The following is a 20102-nucleotide window of genomic DNA, read 5'->3' on the forward strand; positions in this document are numbered from 1 at the left end:
CAAAGTCCTAAATGGTCCCTCTTCTGATCTTCAAAATGTACAGACCTATTCCCAGAACTTGTAAATAGAAAAAAGAATATATATCTATAAAGAAAACAAAAGCCTCTTCAATATCTCGTTTTCAAGATTTTTCTTCGAGATGCTGCAAAGATAATTTGCACATGGCCATTTCAACCCCCATATAAGAATTATTTGAAAGTTGCAAGTTATACAAGCTTCACTTTGGCTGATCATTCACCATGTAATTGGGAAACATTGATGGTTTCTTTTTTGATTCTTTGTACTTTTCGAGTATACATAATTAAGTAAATAAAATATATTATCTCTAAACATTTAAACTTTCAATGAGAAGGTCAAACAATTTAACAAAAAAAAAATCAAGCATACACGTCAGAGAATAAGTGTTGAATAAAATGATCACATAATCTAACATATATAGAAAAGAGAGTTTGAGGAAAACAATCTTATTAACAGCTCAATTGGGGCTCTAGTATATACCATGGTTATAGATCATTATTCTCCTATCAAATACAACATGCATGGTTATAAGCCTTAAGGATCATAATGCAAATGACGTTGACACTTCCTTTCTAATTTACAACCCCACAAATTCAATTTCTTCTAACAAGAAAGAACAACTTCTTTCTCTTTTTTTTCCTTCAAATAAGGAGTCAAACTAAGCATCTGCATATTGTTGAATATTTTGATAACTCTTTGAACTCACAGGTAAATAATTCCCACTTAAAGACATTGGTACAGGGAATCCTAATCCTGTAGCAGCAACAGAATTTGATGGCCTATTTGCACCTGCTCTTTCCAATGACTGCACTTGATTTTTCAAGAATTTGACATAATGAATTGCTTCATCTAACATTGATGCAGTGTCCATTTTAGTACCACCTGGTACTAATCTCTGTAATATTCTTATCCTTTCACTTATCCTTTCTCTTCTGTGACGTGCCGCTACACTTTGAGGATCGGTCGATATTTTCACATTCCTTCTCTTTGGTGGTTTTACAGATTCAGGATCTATGTTAATTGGTTGCATTGCTGCAATTCTGAATATCATTTCTCTCATTGCTGCCATATTACTTCGATTCATCGAATGGGAATTAAATGCACCAGAACTACTGCTACTACTAGAGTTATTGGCTAAGAAATTTTGAAGGGTTGAAGGATTTTGATGAGAGTTAGTAAATGAGATATTGTTGGAAGGTATGTTCAAGAAAGTTGGTGTATTGTGATCAATTTGATTAGGGAAATAATTAGTGTTTCCATTTCCACTGTTGTTGCTGTTGCAACTTCCTTGTGGACTAAAATCTATCATTGGCAATTCAGAACTGTTACCTGTCGAGACAAAATATAATTAAACAGTTAGGCTCTTTTTAAGTTTAAATTCTTAAATGAAATAGTCACATAATATTCAATATTCAACGTTGTTACGTACCAGTGGAGAAGTCAGGAAGTTTGTCTAATTGCATCATGAGCATCAACTCCATTTGATCTTCAGAAGCTGCTGCTGATTTGAGCATCTCAATATCCATAGCTTTTGTTAGACTTAATCACTCTCTTTTATACTAGAAAATGAAGAAAAGAAAAAAGATGAAGATGGGGTTATTGGGACAGAGGGATGGGTAAGGTAAAGAGAAGAGAGAGTAAACTGAGAGTTTTATCAGAATGTTGCAGAGTGAAATGGCAAAGGTCTGCTACTAGTAGTGGTACTACTACTACTGCTGCTGCTAGTGTTTTAGCTATAGCTGCTATTTAGGTTGGGGAGAAGTGAAAGAAATGAAGGGAATAAAATAGTGATAATATTGGAAACAGACCATCTAAGCCTCAGTGGGAATTGAAGGCTATATATAACAACTAGTTTCATTATTATATAGTAAGTAGTATATATATTATATTGCATATTTGATATTTTATATTCTGCTGTATTAGCAGATAAATAATTCGGTAAGAATATAATACCAACTTTTATTATGTCATCAAAGTTGGTATACTTTTTTTTCTTTCCTTTTCTTTCAAATGTTTTTAAATATTCTTTCACTAAGAAAACGAAAAAAAACACATACTAAAAATGATCTTCTATTGGAGGCTTACAGCTAAGCTATGTTGGAACAAGTTATAATTTTGTTTATAATCATTACTCATTTTTATTTTTTAATGACCAACAGTTGTGCTTGTTATTTATTTTATGTTAGTATATTAGTAGAGAATGATCTTTCCAGATATATGATTTTTTTTAATTAAAAAAAAACAGATAGAAGAAACAGTAAGATTATTCCCAAGAAGGAAAAGGTAAAGATGTGTGGGAATAGGCCCACAAATTGGAGGGTTTAGATCTACCAACTGTAGCAGGGATGCCATAAATGCTTTTGATGGTGCATGAACTATATAATATATTAAAATAAATAAAAGTAATTAAATTAATTGTATATATCGACTCTAAACTTTGCCTCTCAAGTTTCACTTTGTTTTTGTTATAAAGAAGCCTTAGCTAAAACCCCACACACACATGACAGAAGTCAGAGGTCTCACGCTCACCCCGCACTTAAATGAGTCAACACACACCACTTAAATGAGTCAACTCGATCGCCGGTGGCCAATGGCCGGTGTGTCGGCGGCGAAATTCCTACTCTGCTACGGAGATAATTGTTAGTACTATACAACGTATACAAAATTATGCATAAGTTGTACGTATTCAGTGGCGAAACTTGCAAAGGCGGATCCAGGATTTTGGTAGGATGGGTGCACTATTAAGAAGAGGTGGATCCACAATATAAATTTTACGGGTTCAACCTTTAGTTCTTACGATTGTGTACCCATGTACTTTTGGAATTATAAGTTCAAATTTTTGTTTGTTTAAATAATAATTTTCTTACATCTCTATCTATTTTCCATGTTGAAAATATGAGATCAATTGAACTCATTGACTATATGCTACATCATACCCTGCTACTAGTTTTAATATACACATTTTGTTTAATCATATAAAATTTTACAGCGACAAAAGAAGAATATGAATTTCAATGTGTGAAAATTTTGAAAGAATTAACCAAACAAAAAAAAAATGTACTTAATTAATACGCAAAAAATAATACTAGACACGCCCATCTCCCATGGGCGTCTACTTCTAGAAAAAAAAAGGAAAAAAATAACAAAATTGACATAAGATTTGAACTCACAAACTCACCTAGAGAGATTCACTCAATAACTATCACATCATATAATACTTTGAGCATGGATGCACACACATATATTTAAATATTTTTTGAAAAAATATAACATTACTATACATGATTTAGGGTGGGGAGCATGGGTTCACGTGCCCCATAGAACCCCCTAGATACGCCCCTGCGAAACCAGAAATTTTTCCAAGTCAAACTTGAAAGAAGTGAAATGTTCTTTCAATATATGTTATATACCTCTAAAACTAATATTTTGTCTATATACACAATATAATTTTTCGACGAAGGGTAGTCTGTTAATTAACCACCCTTGATAGGTTGTAGCTTTGCCCCTGGTTGTATTTATTTATTATCGCAACTTGATTTTGTAGATTTATTTGGAATTATAAAAGTTTAAAAAACTTTGCTTGTCCCAAATATTTTTCAGTTTTCATTATAATCATTTGGTGCATTTTTAGCGACAATCCTTCCTGAGAAGTTTCCTCCTTTTTCAATACAAAACATAGATAAATATGTAAAATTATAAATTTTCAAGAATATTAAATATAATTTTAATATAAATTTTAATAGTTGAATCAATAAAATTCAAATTATGAATTCTAACTTTATTATACTCCCTGTAAAGCATCAAGTTGGGATGAACGGTTGTATTATTACTGGAGGTATAATGATAGACTGCAACTTACAGCTTAAAGGTTTAAGAGGAACGCATTTCGAGGTGGATCAGTTTCTGCAGTAACTACTGTTTCATGTGCTGTTTTTAAGCTAACGAACTTACCTGTGGTGAACTGCTTCTCTTCCTTTCTACTGTTTAATTCTCCTGTTATTAGTTAACTCAAAAAACAAATCACGACCTATAAGTCACGAAATTCATTGATGTTTGAATCAAGGTAATTTGTCTATATCATATTTTCTTGGAATGCGATCTTTTTTCAGATCCTATATAAATTCAAGATGTTTCGTACACCGCATCGTCATTTTTTAACTCTTATTATAGAGGCCCTAAATTCCCCTCACTTATTTCCTCTTTTCTACTATCCCCAAAAGATTATTGTGGGACGAAGATTCATCCACTTTTAATAAGAGTTCTCGATTCGAGGACTGAAAATAATTTTTTTTTATAGGAGTGCTTTCCTCCTTAATGGTCTCATGCGGTGCAATTAGGACTAGTTAGGGCCTCAATGCCAATATTGAATATCATGTGGGAAACCAACAAAAAATAAATTCTACCACCCAAGTTGTACAATCTTTTTCTTATAGCTCACTTCCTTTGTTCTAGTTTTATTTTCTTAATTAGACAAAACTTTATATCAATAAATTAAAAGATTTTAAACTAATAATCATATACGTACTACTTCCGAACATTGTGTATCGTGAGTGAAGTACCTACCCTCTAGATTACTCTCCACTAGAGTTACCCCTTACCAAAAATCAGAATTTTGAGAATCTGGTTATGGTACTGTAAGTCAATACCTAGCTATAAAAATTTGGGTTATCATCTAGTCAATAAAAAAAATGAGATAATAGCGCTAGTTTGAAATCTTTAGTTGCGCAATTTCTAACGTTGATTAGGTCACTGGTACTTATTCTTGAACTTAATTAACTAATTGATACATAGTTTAATAGTCAACGAGAGTGAGGGAGGTAAACCGAATAATTCAAAACAGCTTTATCCTTAATGTCGACATTCTTTTTATCTATTCCCCCTTAGGAATATAATGGAAAGAAACAAAGACGTTGTGCGTACATAGTTATGCCAATAGTATCATAGGGGCATACAATAGAACAATAACCTTATATTAAAACAAATGGAGTACTACTTTTTAAGGATTCAATATATTACAGTTAATTTAACGTAGATGGATCTTGAACATTCTTATTGAACTAATACCCAAATCGGTTTCACATGGAATGTTTATATGTGGGAGAGATTTACATAACTCATCAAAGACAAATGTAATATTCTCGAATAACTTTCTTGCATCATGTTATAATTGATAAGGTAAGACTGTACCCAATAACCACTAAAGCTTATAGTTTAGTAGTACCGATAAGAGTTTTTCATACGATAGGTATGCTACTGTTTGACCGTTACGTTCCTCTTTCTCTGAGAAATAGAAATTTAATTAATAAAGAAAAAGATTGCACCTAATAATCTACTTCTTTATCACCTCAAATTAAGACATAGATGTTGATGGCTACTATTTTAACGGGTAGATACGAAGTGAATGTGTTTTTATAATGTAAGAAGGAGACGTACCAGAAACAACAAATGCTGATAATAAAGGACATGATGTCTATATTTATTTCTTTCTCAAGTCTCAACCAACAATAAGCAATCATATGTGTATATATATTGCAAGAGCTAAATACTCAGAGCATTTAAAACCAATAGCTTTATTACCAAACAGTTACAAAGGATCTGCAAACAACTCCTCATGCACGTTATAAACTGCATGGATATCCAACGCTGTAAATTTACTACTCTAATAAACCCTAGATTCCGTTCAGTTTTTTTTTACGTCTTATTTATTATTTTGGAAAAATTGCAACCAAGATCTTCAGGTTGATATGGCAGTAGTATTATATTTTAAAGCCGAATATTCTAACTTACTTCAATTCTGGTTACTTTCTCATGGAGGATTTCATATCAGACTAAGATCAAAATACCGGTTGTTTGATATCCCAAGTTACATGTTTAATTCAATAAAATTTACTTTTTATATACTGATAATGTAAAAAATATATATTACACTATTAGGTAAGAAAATTATAAGTAATCATCCATAAAGTATAGATTAACAACTTGAATAATAAGAAAGGTTATCTACTGCAACATGTTAAAATATACTGCTACATTTATATAAGTTAAATCAAATTTTATGTTATTCTTAATTGAAATGGGAAGGGTAGAAGGCCCTAGAAGATGGTGAAAGATATTTTTATGTATTTACTTGGATCATCAAGATGACAGTTGTACGTTTGCAGAGATAGTGAGAAGGAGAATATATATATGAAAGGGAAGCAACAAGAGAAAAGAAACATGTGTGTTTTTTTGGAGTGTATTGCCTGCTGCCTTCTTCTGCAACTGTAACACCAATCCTCAAATGCAAGAAACCTTAAGGCCTGTTTTCAAAGCAGTGTTTAAATTGATGATCATAAGTGCCACCGCCACCCTGGGAAGGAGGCCACCCTAAATTCGATTGAACTAATTTTGATTCAAACTATGTGTTTTTCTTAAAAAATTATTGAATATGTAAAATTATTAATCTACAATTCATTAATTAACATTTCAAATTGATAGATGGCTCCGCTTCTACTGACCTAGCCAACCGAGCACCTCTCTTTTGTTATCATTTTCTACTCTCCAAGCATTAAAAATGGATAGAATAAGATATTATATTTAATCAAAAAATGACATGAATAAAGAGACATGTTCTCTGCAAGAAACGGTTCGATTGGATAAAAAGAAGCCAAAATAGGCAGAATTTGTTGTTGGGTAGGGGGTTCTTTTGAAACATAAAAATTTTACTTTGCATTATCACTGTTGCATCACCTTATCTTCTATTCCTAGATTCCTATTTTTTTTTTCTTGTTTGTATTTATTGCTATCTTCAATCTAGTTTGTCTTGCTATGAATTGTTATCAGCGCTTCTTTCATCTTCTTTAGCTGAGGGTGTATCGGAAATAGTCTTTCTGCCTTCCCAGGTAGGGATAAGGATGCGTGCATTCTACCCTCCCCAAATCCCACTTGTGGATGGGTTGTTGTTATTACTGTTTGTATTTAATATTCATATATTTCATTCGGTACTTAATATAATATATTTTCAAGATTTTCTCCCAGTTTCCTTACCCTTCCTTTCTCATCGGGACTTGCAGGCAGGGTTCAGAGGAAAGAAAAAAATAGGACAAAAAAGAAAGAAAACTATTAATATGACACTACTAAAGCAATCAGCAATCTGCAATCAGAAGTGGTCCAACTTTTTCTTTTTTGGGTCTCTTTTACACGTGATTTTCATCGCTACAAGTTGGGAAGGGGATTGCTTCACTGCCAAAATTGGGCAATCAAACAGTCAAAAAAGCATGATGCCAATTGTTTGGTTCCAACCCTTTGTGCTCTCATTTTCACAAAGTACCACTTTTCTTGGAAAGGAAATTGAGTGCAGGAATTGAATTCCTTCCTTCTGATTTTCATTTTGCTGCTTAATTGGCAAATCATCTTCTGTTTGGAGCTAAGGGTGCAGGCTTGACGATATCATCAATGTGTTTTTCAATTACATTTTCTCTGTTTGGAAATGTTTGAGCCCAAACTTCTAGCTTTTATATTTCCTTTTTCGACCCATGCACGTGCTTTTCCAATTCCCTTTTAGGTCCATGCAGTATACTAATTTCCTGAATTTGAAAGTTCATTATGATAAAAGGGCAGCCCGTCACGAAGGGTTCAGGAAGGGTCGCACCCATTAGAGTGTGATATAGATACACTATCCTAATACAAGTATTAGTGGTTATTTCAACGGCTCCAACCTGTGATCTATAGGGGACTTTTTTGAACAGTTTTCTCAAGGTTGCGTCTTGACGAGAGACCACTAAGCCAATCATTTCAACGCTTATGTCGTTGCAGTTTTTCTCGTATCCTTCTTTTTCCATCTACTAAAGATATATTGGATTTCAAAATTTACTGTTGTAGGCTTATTCTTGTTTTCACGTTTGTTTGCTGCAAAGGCCATCTTAATATTAAGAACACGACCTAAGAATATGAGACTTTTGAGTTGCACTTGAATTCTCTGGTACGTCAAAGGAAACAAAAGGATAAATTACTTAAATCTAAAAGTAAATGCAAACACGTTGCATAGCAGTGGGTTGAAATAGTTCAAGATTGAAAATTTAAAAACATTATGATCAAAATGTGAGATCACATAGCAAAGAGAAGCAGTTGGAATCAAAACTAAAGTCAGCCGTTACTGATCGTTAAAATGTGAGATCAGGTTTGCAATACTATCCGACTCACTTTGAGAGCCATGCACTGGACCTACTTTAAACAGCTGCTTCTCTCTGTCTGCAGCCAGCAATAGCATATAAGCTAAAGGGAAACCAGTCTTTGAACTCAGATTGATGAGAGTTCCACATAAGATACTACCAAATTGAAATAAAGAAGAATTGACTGAATACAAATGCAGCGAGAGTTCTAGACTCAATTAATTTAAACCTTTTGTTCACGGAAACTTCAAGTAAAAGGAATCGAATTTCATCTATACTGTCATAACTAATCACTGCTAAATAAATATTACACAAAATTTTAAGAAGCTGCTGCAGATAGTAATCAATTGAGAGCAAGCTCACTGGGTGAGCACATCATGTAGGTGGAAGAGTACTCTAATCTATAAGCAGAGCATCCCCTTCCTGTTTCATCCTTCCCCCACAGAATGTATTGAAAAAATATACTTAGTATTTGTTATAGGCTGCGTCACACAGCATTTCCAGCTGGTTCCCCATCCAATAGCTCGGTTACACAAAACTGATGTAGATTTTGATACTTCTTTTCCCATTGCTGAATCATTTGTATGGACCTGCCGCGGTCGAGTTTTAGCTTTTCGATCTCCATTTGAGCAGCAGCAGAAGACCCTTGTCTCTGTATGGAGGAAACACTCGCTATTAGTTGCAATGTATGATCACTTTTGTCGGGCAATAGTATGACATATCTATAGCAATGGGATTAACTATCACAGCAGTTGTACTAGCATCAAAAAGTAAAAGTGGTGCATATTGCTTCGATAACCAAATTACATCTCAGAATATCTTGTAAGTATAAGTTTTGGACCTTAACAAGTCAGCTTACACTGTCATTTACATCTGCCAAACAAAGAAGAAGACATCTCTTCTTGTTTAAATGTGACTAGAAAGAAATCTAGTAACTATATGTATGGGTTTGAATTTGATATATCAAAGTACTAGCTGTTTTTCCTTCACTTTAAACTATGTTTTCCACAAAAACACAATTTTACTTTCTGAATCCTTATTTATGTTATTACTTTGTCGAAGTACTAGCTGTTTTTCCTTCATATGTGCAAATAGAAGCTAAAAGACAGCTAACTGCTTCTTTAAGAAAGTAAAATTGAACCAAGTTATGTGTGATGTAGTCAAACTCCAAGCAAATCTGCCGGCAGTCTGTCTTCAGTTCCATTACCTCCACTAAATCACCACTTAACGGTCAGATAGCCCTTTAAGTGCATTACTGCAATTGACGACAAGACCAATCTTTTCACATAAAAAGAATGAAAACATAAAGATGTTGAAAATGAAAATTTTAGATGGTACATACATCAATTGCAGAAAGATTGTTGGCTATGACATTTTCCTAGACTCTAAAACAAACCGACATGAATGTGCCATGAAAAACGTAGTTCATGAGGTTGAGCACATGAAGAGTTTCACAGAGATGATTGCTGTAGAGCCACTATACTGGTTTTAAAGGATAAATGAACAAGTAACAAAAAATGATAAGACTTCGAATGTTGGCATGAGCAAAGTCCACATTTGAAAGTATCTATTCCCCATTAGAAAGACGTGATACTCCCTCTTCCACAGAAAAGAGCCCTTTGTTCCTATTTTATTTACCACTTTCTCTCTATTCTTAAAAAAACACAAAGTCAACAACTGGACCGCATGTTCTCCGAATAAACACTTAACTATTCACATTTTCATCTCTTCTCATAAATAGTCATGCCCAGTCAAACTAGGACCCTTAAATTGGGAAGCAACTAATATAAAATTTACCACTGAAAATGTCCTATTCATAACCATAGACACTTGAGAACATAGAACACACAATAATAGTGACAGGGAGTTGAAAACACAAAAACAGGCAACAGGAAAAAGGAAATGCACTGTGATCAAGAAAATCTGACCTGAAGCTCTAAGATTTGATTATTTAGTGTCTGAACACTGATATATGAAGCTTCAACAGATCTATCATGATTGAATCGGGGGCCAATTACTGCCATATAATCATTATCATCTGCTGAGTTAGCATACTTTTCCAATGGGGGTGGTAATGATGCCCCATGTCTCTTTACGGAGGGTACTTGGGAACTCACAGATCCACTGGTACTCAGGAGAGATGGTTGTCTAACAACAACTATATTGTTAACTGGGCCTGTTAAGAACGAATACAAAGATAAGATATTTCACTGACTTGGAAAAGCAAGTAAGGAAAAAAAAAATAGAATTTGAAACTAGATATATATTAAGCCACCACTGAAACGAGTAATATTGATAACCGCCCAACAGAATCATCAGATTTTTCATGTGAGGATACTACCAAGTGTCCTAACCGAAAGAGCTTTAATTTAACTCTTTCCGCATTTTACTAACTGTTGCAAGACATTAGGATTCAAGAGGGGAAACAAGCCCTTTTTCAAGCCTTCTTATGCACGACTTTAAAGCCTACTTACAAACCTTAAAGTTTTTTTAAAAAAATAAATTAACCATACATTTAACAAACAGATTTCTTATGCACGACTTTAAATTTTTCAAGAATTTCAAGAAAGTGTATTAAAATAGTAGCAATCGGTCATTTGAAGAAGTACAAAGGACATAAATTGCACCTTTTGCATGCCTAAAAATTCGGGCGATGTTATGGTCTTTAGTGTTCCACACCCGAACCATGCCATCCTCTGATCCAGAAATTAGCAAGCCCCCGTCAGTAGTTAATGCTAAGCATGTAATAGCCTTACTGTTTCATGAATTGTTGTAAAGTTATTCAAGGAAAATGAAAAACAGATAAGGGAATGGAGACAAAAGTTAGCATGTATCTGCAGGACTGGCAGAGAAGTTCAAAAAATTACAGGGGCTATCTCGCCATGGTTCAAATAATAACAAGCAAAAATAGCATGACCTCATATAGCTGAAAAGTAAAAAGGGAAATTTTTTGTCATAATCCTATAAGAACATCCAGAAACTAGTTAAACTCCACAAACAAGTTGAGAGTAATTCCCTGATCACAAAATTCAACCATACATTACCAGAACACAAACTCCATACACTTCATGCCTAAACTATTAGATTCCTACTAAATGACTCTTGAATTTCAGCATTCAAAAAGAATAAAGAGATTCAAATCAACAACTTTTTCATGCTTGACAGTTTAACATGAATATATGAGTGATGCCAACAAAAATTAAGCAGAGTCACCTGGTGATTTCATGTACTCCATAGGACAGGAAAGGACTACATAGAGGTACTCGTGAAACACAAAAAGTTATAGGGAAGCTTTTCCAAACATCTTAAATGTAAAATAAAAAGGATAAAACTTTACGGTTTACAAAACCAGAGTTCTTATTAGCTAGATCACATAACTATTAACATAACAAATTGTTATTACAAACCTTTGCTCAGACAGAAAACCAAGAATGTGCAATCCGTAATTACTGTTGGAGTCAGCAACAGCATTTACTGCAGCTATGTAAATTTTCCCATCTCTACCACCAGCATAGAAGACATCTTCTCCTGGGTCCAATGCAATTGCATCAATTACTGATGGAAACACAATGTTTCTCAACAATTTTCCTCTCGACAAACTCCATACCTAAGATAAATGAACAGCTAAGACTATTGAGACTCAGACAGGGGTATACACTGGTTCCAACTAATTAATTATTGGCAGTCACTATGGTGATTAGACAAATAACAAGCTGAAACCACTAAAAAATGAGAAAACATATTATACTTGTTGTGGAGTCAATTAACACAATTCATTATGATTGACCATCAATTGTACTGGTCAAGTTTAATAAATTGGGAAAATAACAAGGCGAACCTTGCAAGTTCTATCTTCTGAGGCAGATACAACAATTGCATTAGCTCCGCCATAACCAGTCACAACATCAGTCACCTTCAAAGAATGCTCAGAGAAACTATACTCGTAAGGCTGTCTTGCTTTATCCCTCAACAAATCATCAAATACCCTAATTTCAGCCAATTTCCAGTGATTAGACCTCAGATCATCAAACAAAAACTAGACAAGCGAAAATCATTGAAAGCAAATAATAGTACATTATAAGAGACCAAACTCGAACAGATCCATCCTCTGAACCAGAAATCAGAAGCGATTGATCATCATTGAATTTCAAGCAAGTAACTGCCCTATAGTGAGCATGCCACTTCTTAAGTAGTTTACCAGTCGCAACCTACAAAAATAAACAAAACATAAAACATTTAATAGGTATTGTCAGATACAGTGAGCTAATAAATATACATAATGACCAAAACACGACTTAGTATAAACCTGCCACAAGTATATATCACCGGATGCACCTCCTCCGGCCATATAAGTTCCCTCATTGTTGCAAACAAGTGGATTTATAGGTTCCGCTGGAAAGCTTTTAACTTCAACTTGAGGCTACAAATGTAATTACAAAAAAGTAAATAATTATAGCCACTACATAACAGTTTAATCCAAAACTAGGTTTTCTAACAAGCAATGCATCGAACAGTTTAACTTCGACCTATAATAGTGTGAGTTTACAGAATTTATGCAGTAAAACGAAAATTTATTGTTATACCTTGTTCCAGGACCAGTAAAGGATAGATCCTGACGACGATTTGGAAGCACAGAGTTGAGAGGAGGCGAGAAAACGGCCGCCGACACAGACGAGGCCATGAGAAGGGGAGGAGCAAGACCGATGACGAAGGTGCTCGGCGCCAGTATGGAGGTCCCAACAGCCGATACCGGCGTCGGTCGGCGACGACGCGATTACCAATTCCAGCTCCGTCATTTGGTAGGTTTAGTGAGAAGAAGTGCTTACTGTTTTGGTGGAGACTGCCGGAATGGTGAAGTTTTTGCGCGAGTTTGAAATTTTGAAGTACGTTGGTACTGAGGGTCTATTAAAATCTGGGCTGGGCAGGCAGAATCTCGATAAGGCTATTCTTTAATATTTCTGGCCCATCAACCTTATCCAATCTAACCCGCTCGTTGTGTACTTCCGCTTTGAGGTAGAAATGATATGAGGTAGCTACTCTAAATTGCTGCTATTTAGGAATTAATTAATGTGTCCTGAATCCGAACTATCCTAAAATTAAGATTTTTAGTTTAAATTTTAAAGATAAAATAAGTAATAGCTAATCCCTAAATAGCAGCTATAAAATGGTTATTTGTGTACTTTCTCCCTCGTTGAGTGAAGTTGGGCTAAAAGAATTCAGCCCATTTAAGCACGAATGTTATTAAGTTCAGACCTAGCCCGCGGCCTCATGAGGGAAGAGGAAAATAATATGGAAGAAAATAAAAAACACAATTAAAAAAATGTATCACTCAGTAATCAATATGTAAAACAAAAATAAAGTCAAGTCATATGATTCAAACTCTAAATAGGCTTTTATATTTAGGTAATAACCAGAGGATTTGTATTCAGTAAATTAAAATGTTGTTACCATACTTTTGGTTAATTTGACCTTCCTTTTGTTGGTAATCTTTAATTTGTACTTAACTACTGACCGGCAGTGGCGGAGCTACATAGCTCCAAGGGTGTCACCAGAGGCGAATCCAGGATTTAAATTTTATGGATTCAACCTTTAAAATTCTTAGTATTGAACTCATTATATCCTTAAAGTTATGGGTTCATACCTATAATTAATTACGATTTTAGTAATTTTTTGCACATAAATTTGTGTTCCGTGCCGAAATTATAAATTCAATTGAACCCGGTGTTATAGGGCTACATCCGCCCTAGGTGTCACAGGCACCCCTTTGTCGGAAAAATACATTGTAAGATAAAAATTATATATACTATGTATTAAATTCCTTTGACTTCTTCATGTGTTTACTTTTTAAAATTTTGACACTCTTTAATGAAAGTTCTGACTCTGCTATTTGACGAGCACAAAACACACACTTAAATTGTGCTCGCTAGTCAAAGATAGTATAGTATAATATCGTATCCACATGGATTGGATTTAAATAGTATTCTCGTAATTGGTAGCTAGATTGCTATCCAGCAGAATCAACAATCGAGATTTATATGATTAATCACTAAAATATAACTAAGAATCTAAATTTATTGACTAATGACAGTCGCAACAAAGGTAAGCAAGAAAGTTATCAATGGGAGAAAATGGAGTTTTGACGGAATAAATACAAGATAATTGTCTCGGATTTAACTATAGATAATTCACTTCTAATGTTCAAGTGAGTCTATCGAATTTACTTAATTATCAGTACAAATATTTAGTAGAAACTCCTCTCTCGATTAAGTTTCAGCATCTCAATATGAACCAATTTAAGCTCTATGAAGATATATAAGAATGCATAATGGATTGGTCTTTCGGAGAACCTCTTTCAATTATTATCCTAACTAGGTTTAATCAATGATTCAACTAGCCTCTTTCGATTACTTAGAAGAATCTATGAACTCAACCCACAATATAATGCAAAGATATCACAAGTTATGCCTCTTTCGATTACAAGAATAAGTGAATATAGATGCAACAATTAAATCTTCCAAAACGATTCAAATACATAAAAATGGAGTTATAATCTACAAACAATCATCAATACAACAAATCCATCAAAACCCAGTTGTATCTACTCCATAGACATGAAGAAGTTCCTCACAAATGTAATTAAAGTATAGAAAAACATAGATTCAATTAAAATCCGGATCTTGAGTGAGGAAGGAATAATGAAATCCTTGTGCTTGTGTTCTTCCCAAGCCTCCTTGGCCTCCTTAGGTCGAAATATGTTCAAAATATCCCGAAAATAGTATTTTTCCCGTGTATTTAAGCCATCCCCCAATAATTCCCGAACGAAAATACCTTTTTTTAGTGGAAATGGGAACTTACGCTAACATTTTTGCACTACCGCGTCGCGCCATGCGGCGCGGTAGTGCAAAATTCTAGAACGAATTGCAATAACTTTCTGACATATATTACACAATCGCGCCGACCCATGATATGTATATTATTAAATTCCATTGATATGTATATGTAGCAACAACAACATACACACACACACACACACACACACACACACACACAGAAATCTTTTATGTGTGTGTGTGTGTATAAGTGTTTGACCATTTTGACCACTAATAACGACCGACTGATGGTAGGCTATCATCCCGTATTTTAGTCATTTATTGTACCCTAATTAACTGTACTTTACTTATGTTGAGCTTTAATTAGTCGTGTTTTGCACTTATTATGTGTTTTATCCCGCGTAGGAGTGATTCTGAGTTATTTAGATGTTATAGAGCAAATTAGATGTTATAGAGCAAATTCGAGCTATTTGGAGCTTTGAAGTCTAAGTAGGAGCCCAAGGGATTAAACTGGGATCGCGTTCGAGGGTCGAGTACCAAGTCCGGATGTCAAAAATTTGAAAAAAATGAATCACTCTAAGAAAACTACACTGTTGCGACGCATGGGGCGCCGCCGCTGTGTAATATATGCCAGAAAGTGATTTGCAATTCGTACTGGAATTATCCACAAGCGCGGGGCATGCCGCGGCACGGTAGTGCAAAAATATTAGAGTATGTTTCCATTTCCGTTAAAAAGGGTATTTTCGTCCGGGGATTATTGAGGGATGACTTAAATACACGGGAGAACACTATTTTGGGGGATTTTTGACACAATTTCGACCTAGGGAGGCTAAGGCGGAGTTGGAAGAACACAAGCACAAGGATTTCATCATTCCTTCCTCACTCAAGATCCGGGTTTGGATTGAATTTATGTTTTTATATAAATTAGTTACATTTGTGAAGAACTTCTCCATGTCAATGGAGTAGATCCTTTTAGGTTTTGATGGATTTGGTATATTGATGATTGTTTGTGGATTATAACTCTATTTTTATGTATTTGAATTATTTTTGGAAGATTTAATTGTTGCATCTATATTCACTTGTCTTGTAATTGAAAGAGGCATAACTTGTGATATCTTTGCATTATATTGTTGGTTGAGTTCATAGATTTTTCTAAGTAGTCAAAAGAGGCTAGTTGAATCGTTGATTAAACTTAGTTAGGAAAATAATCGAAAGAGATTTTCTTAAAGACTGATCCACTACGCATTCTTGCATGTCTTTACAATGCTTAAATTGGTTCATCTTGTGAGGTTAAGACTTAATCGAGATATGAGTTTATGATAAATGTTTGAACTAATAATAGAGTGAATTCGAGAGACTTACTTGAACATTGGAAGTGAATTATATAAATTTAGATCCCGAACAATGATCTTGCACTTATTCCATCAAAACCCTATCATCTCCCACTGATAGCCTTAATTGCTTATTCCTTTTTTCGATAGTCACTAGTCAATAGCTGTAGATTTTAGATTCTTAGTCATATAAATCTCGACTGTTGATCCTCTTGGATAGCAATCAAGCTAGAAACTACGCGAATACTATTTAATTTCAATCCATGTGGATACGATATTATACTATACTATCTTTCATTAGCGAGCACAATTTAAGTGTGTATTTTGCACTCATCATTGCACTCTAATTCACTGTATTTTTCTTACATTGAGCTTTAATTAGTAGTATTTTGTATTTATTGTGTGTTTTATGCCGTGTAAGAGTGATTTCGAGTTATTTAGATGTTGCGGAGCAAATTCGAGCTATTTGGAGCTTTAAAGTCTAAGTAGAAGCCCAGGGGATTAAACCGGGATTGCGTTCGAGAGTCGAGGACCAAGTCGAGATGTCAAAAATTGGAGAAGCGAACTTACTCGAATAAAATTACACAGTCGCACCGCATTGGGCGGCGCGTCATTGCAAATTATGCCTAGAAACTGTTTTGTGAAGTGTTCTGGAAATTGCCACAAGCGCGCCGCATGGCGTGGCATGCGGCGCGGTAGTGTAAAATTGTTAGAGTAACTTCCCATTTCAGCGAAAAAAGAGTAATTTCGTCCGGGGTTTATTGGGGGATGGCCCAAATACATGGTAAAACATAATTTTTGGGACTTTTGACACATTTTCGACCCAAGGAGGCTAAGGAGCAGTTGGAAGAATACAAGCACAAGTTTTTCATCATTCATTCCTCACTCAAGATTCGGGTTTGGATTGAATTTATATTTTCCTATACTTTAGTTACATTTATGAAGAACTTCTCCATGTATATGGAGTAGATCCTTTTGGGTTTTGATGGATTTGGTATATTGATGATTGTTTGTGGATTATAACTCTATTTTTATGTATTTGAATCGTTTTTGGAAAGATTTAATTATTGCATCTATATTCACTTGTTCTTGTAATCGAAAGAGGCATAACTTGTGATATATTTACATTATATTGTTGGTTGAGTTCATAGATTCCTCTAAGTAATCGAAAGAGGCTAGTTCAATCATTGATTAAATCTAGTTAGAAGAATAATCGAAAGAGGTTTTCCTAAAGACTGATCCACTACGCATTCTTTTATATCTTTACAATGCTTAAATTGGTTCATCTTGTGAGGTTAAGACTTAATCGAGATAGGAGTTTTTGATAAACGTTTGAACTAATAATAGAGTGAATTCGAGAGACTTACTTGAACATTGGAAGTGAATTATATAGATTTAGATCCCGAACAATGATCTTGCACTTATTCCATCAAAACCCTATCATCTTCCACCGATAGCCTTAATTGCTTATTCCTTGTTTCGATAGTCACTAGTCAATAGTTATAGATTTTAGATTCTTAGTCATATAAATCTCAATTATTGATCCTCTTGGATAGCAATCAAGCTAGAAACTACGCGAATACTATTTAATTCCAATCCATGTGGACACGATATTATACTATACTATCTTTCATTAGCGAGCACAATTTAAGTGTGTATTTTGCACTCGCCATTGCACTCTAATTCACTATATTTTTCTTACGTTGAGCTTTAATTAGTAGTGTTTTGCATTTATTATGTGTTTTATGCCGTGTAGGAGTGATTTCGAGTTATTTAGATGTTACAAAGCAAATTCGAGCTATTTGGAGCTTTAAAGTCTAAGTAGAAGCCTAGGGGATTAAACCGGGATCGCGTTCGAGAGTCGAGGACCAAGTCGAGATGTCAAAAATTGGAGAAGCGAACTTACTCGAAGAAAACTGCACAGTCGCGCCGCATGGGGCGGTGCGCCATTGCAAATTATGCCTAGAAACTATTTTGTGAAGTGTTCTGGAAATTGCCACAAGCGCGCTGCATGGTGTGGCATGCGGCGCGGTAGTGTAAAATTGTTAGAGTAACTTCCCATTTCCGCGAAAAAAGAGTAATTTCGTCCGGGGTTTATTGGGGGATGGCCCAAATACATGGTAAAACACAATTTTCGGGACTTTTGACACATTTTCGACACAAGGAGGCTAAGGAGCAGTTGGAAGAATACAAGCACAAGTTTTTCATCATTCATTCCTCACTCAAGATTCGGGTTTGGATTGAATTTATGTTTTCCTATACTTTAGTTACATTTATGAAGAACTTCTCCATGTATATGGAGTAGATCCTTTTGGGTTTTGATGGATTTGGTATATTGATGATTGTTTGTGGATTATAACTCTATTTTTATGTATTTGAATCGTTTTTGGAAAGATTTAATTGTTGCATCTATATTCACTTGTTGTTGTAATCGAAAGAGGCATAACTTGTGATATATTTATATTATATTGTTGGTTGAGTTCATAGATTCCTCTAAGTAATCGAAAGAGGCTAGTTGAATCATTGATTAAATCTAGTTAGGAGAATAATCGAAAGAGGTTTTCCTAAAGACCGATCCACTACGCATTCTTTTATATCTTTACAATGCTTAAATTGGTTCATCTTGTGAGGTTAAGACTTAATCGAGATAGGAGTTTTTGATAAACGTTTGAACTAATAATAGAGTGAATTCGAGAGACTTACTTGAACATTGGAAGTGAATTATATAGATTTAGATCCCGAACAATGATCTTGCACTTATTCCATCAAAACCCTATCATCTTCCACCGATAGCCTTAATTGCTTATTCCTTGTTTCGATAGTCACTAGTCAATAGTTGTAGATTTTAGATTCTTAGTCATATAAATCTCAATTATTGATCCTCTTGGATAGCAATCAAGCTAGAAACTACGCGAATACTATTTAATTCCAATCCATGTGAACACGATATTATACTATACTATCTTTCATTAGCGAGCACAATTTAAGTGTGTGTTTTGCACTCGTCATTGCACTCTAATTCACTACATTTTTCTTATGTTGAGCTTTAATTAGTAGTGTTTTGCATTTATTATGTGTTTTATGCCGTGTAGGAGTGATTTCGAGTTATTTAGATGTTGCGGAGCAAATTCGAGCTATTTGGAGCTTTAAAGTCTAAGTAGAAGCCTAGGGGATTAAACCGGGATCGCGTTCGAGAGTCGAGGACCAAGTCGAGATGTCAAAAATTGGAGAAGCGAACTTACTCGAAGAAAACTGCACAGTCGCGCCGCATGGGGTGGCGCGTCAGTGCAAATTATGACTAGAAACTGTTTTGTGAAGTGTTCTGGAAATTGCCACAAGCGCGCCGCATGGCGCGGCGTGCGGCGCAGTAGTGTAAAATTGTTAGAGTAACTTTTCATTTCCGCGAAAAAAGAGTAATTTCGTCCGGGGTTTATTGGGGGATGGCCCAAATACATGGAAAAACACAATTTCGGGACTTTTGACACATTTTCGACCCAAATGAGGCTCAGGAGCAGTTCGCAAAATACAAGCACAAGTTTTTCATCATTCATTCCTCACTCAAGATCCGGGTTTGGATTGAATTTATGTTTTCCTATACTTTAGTTACATTTATGAAGAACTTCTCCATGTCTATGGAGTAGATCCTTTTGGGTTTTGATGGATTTGGTGTATTGATGATTGTTTGTGGATTATAACTCTATTTTTATGTATTTGAATCGTTTTTGGAAATATTTAATTGTTGCAACTATATTCACTTGTTCTTGTAATCGAAA

General features: G+C 34.7%; 2 protein-coding genes across 2 annotated transcripts; both read right to left on the reverse strand.

Moving 5' to 3' along the window:
- Nucleotides 1-480: 480 nt before the first annotated feature.
- On the reverse strand, nt 481-1828 carry LOC107774514 (transcription factor LATE FLOWERING-like). The gene is made up of 2 exons (XM_016594066.2): nt 1448-1828; nt 481-1347 (listed from the first exon to the last, which is right to left on the reverse strand). The coding sequence occupies exons 1-2, from the start codon at nt 1542-1544 to the stop codon at nt 677-679; spliced, it is 768 nt and encodes a 255-aa protein (XP_016449552.1). The 5' UTR covers nt 1545-1828; the 3' UTR covers nt 481-676.
- A 6525-nt stretch (nt 1829-8353) lies between these two features.
- On the reverse strand, nt 8354-13058 carry LOC107774513 (protein ROOT INITIATION DEFECTIVE 3-like). Its single transcript, XM_016594065.2, has 8 exons — nt 12752-13058; nt 12475-12588; nt 12243-12376; nt 12007-12154; nt 11576-11775; nt 10796-10923; nt 10097-10344; nt 8354-8820 (listed from the first exon to the last, which is right to left on the reverse strand). Exons 1-8 carry the CDS (start codon nt 12962-12964, stop codon nt 8656-8658), a joined length of 1350 nt encoding a protein of 449 aa, XP_016449551.1. The 5' UTR covers nt 12965-13058; the 3' UTR covers nt 8354-8655.
- Between the last annotated feature and the right edge of the window lie 7044 nt (nt 13059-20102).

The sequence above is a fragment of the Nicotiana tabacum genome, chromosome 12 (assembly GCF_000715075.1).
Source record: "Nicotiana tabacum cultivar K326 chromosome 12, ASM71507v2, whole genome shotgun sequence".
Classification (NCBI taxonomy): domain Eukaryota; kingdom Viridiplantae; phylum Streptophyta; class Magnoliopsida; order Solanales; family Solanaceae; genus Nicotiana; species Nicotiana tabacum.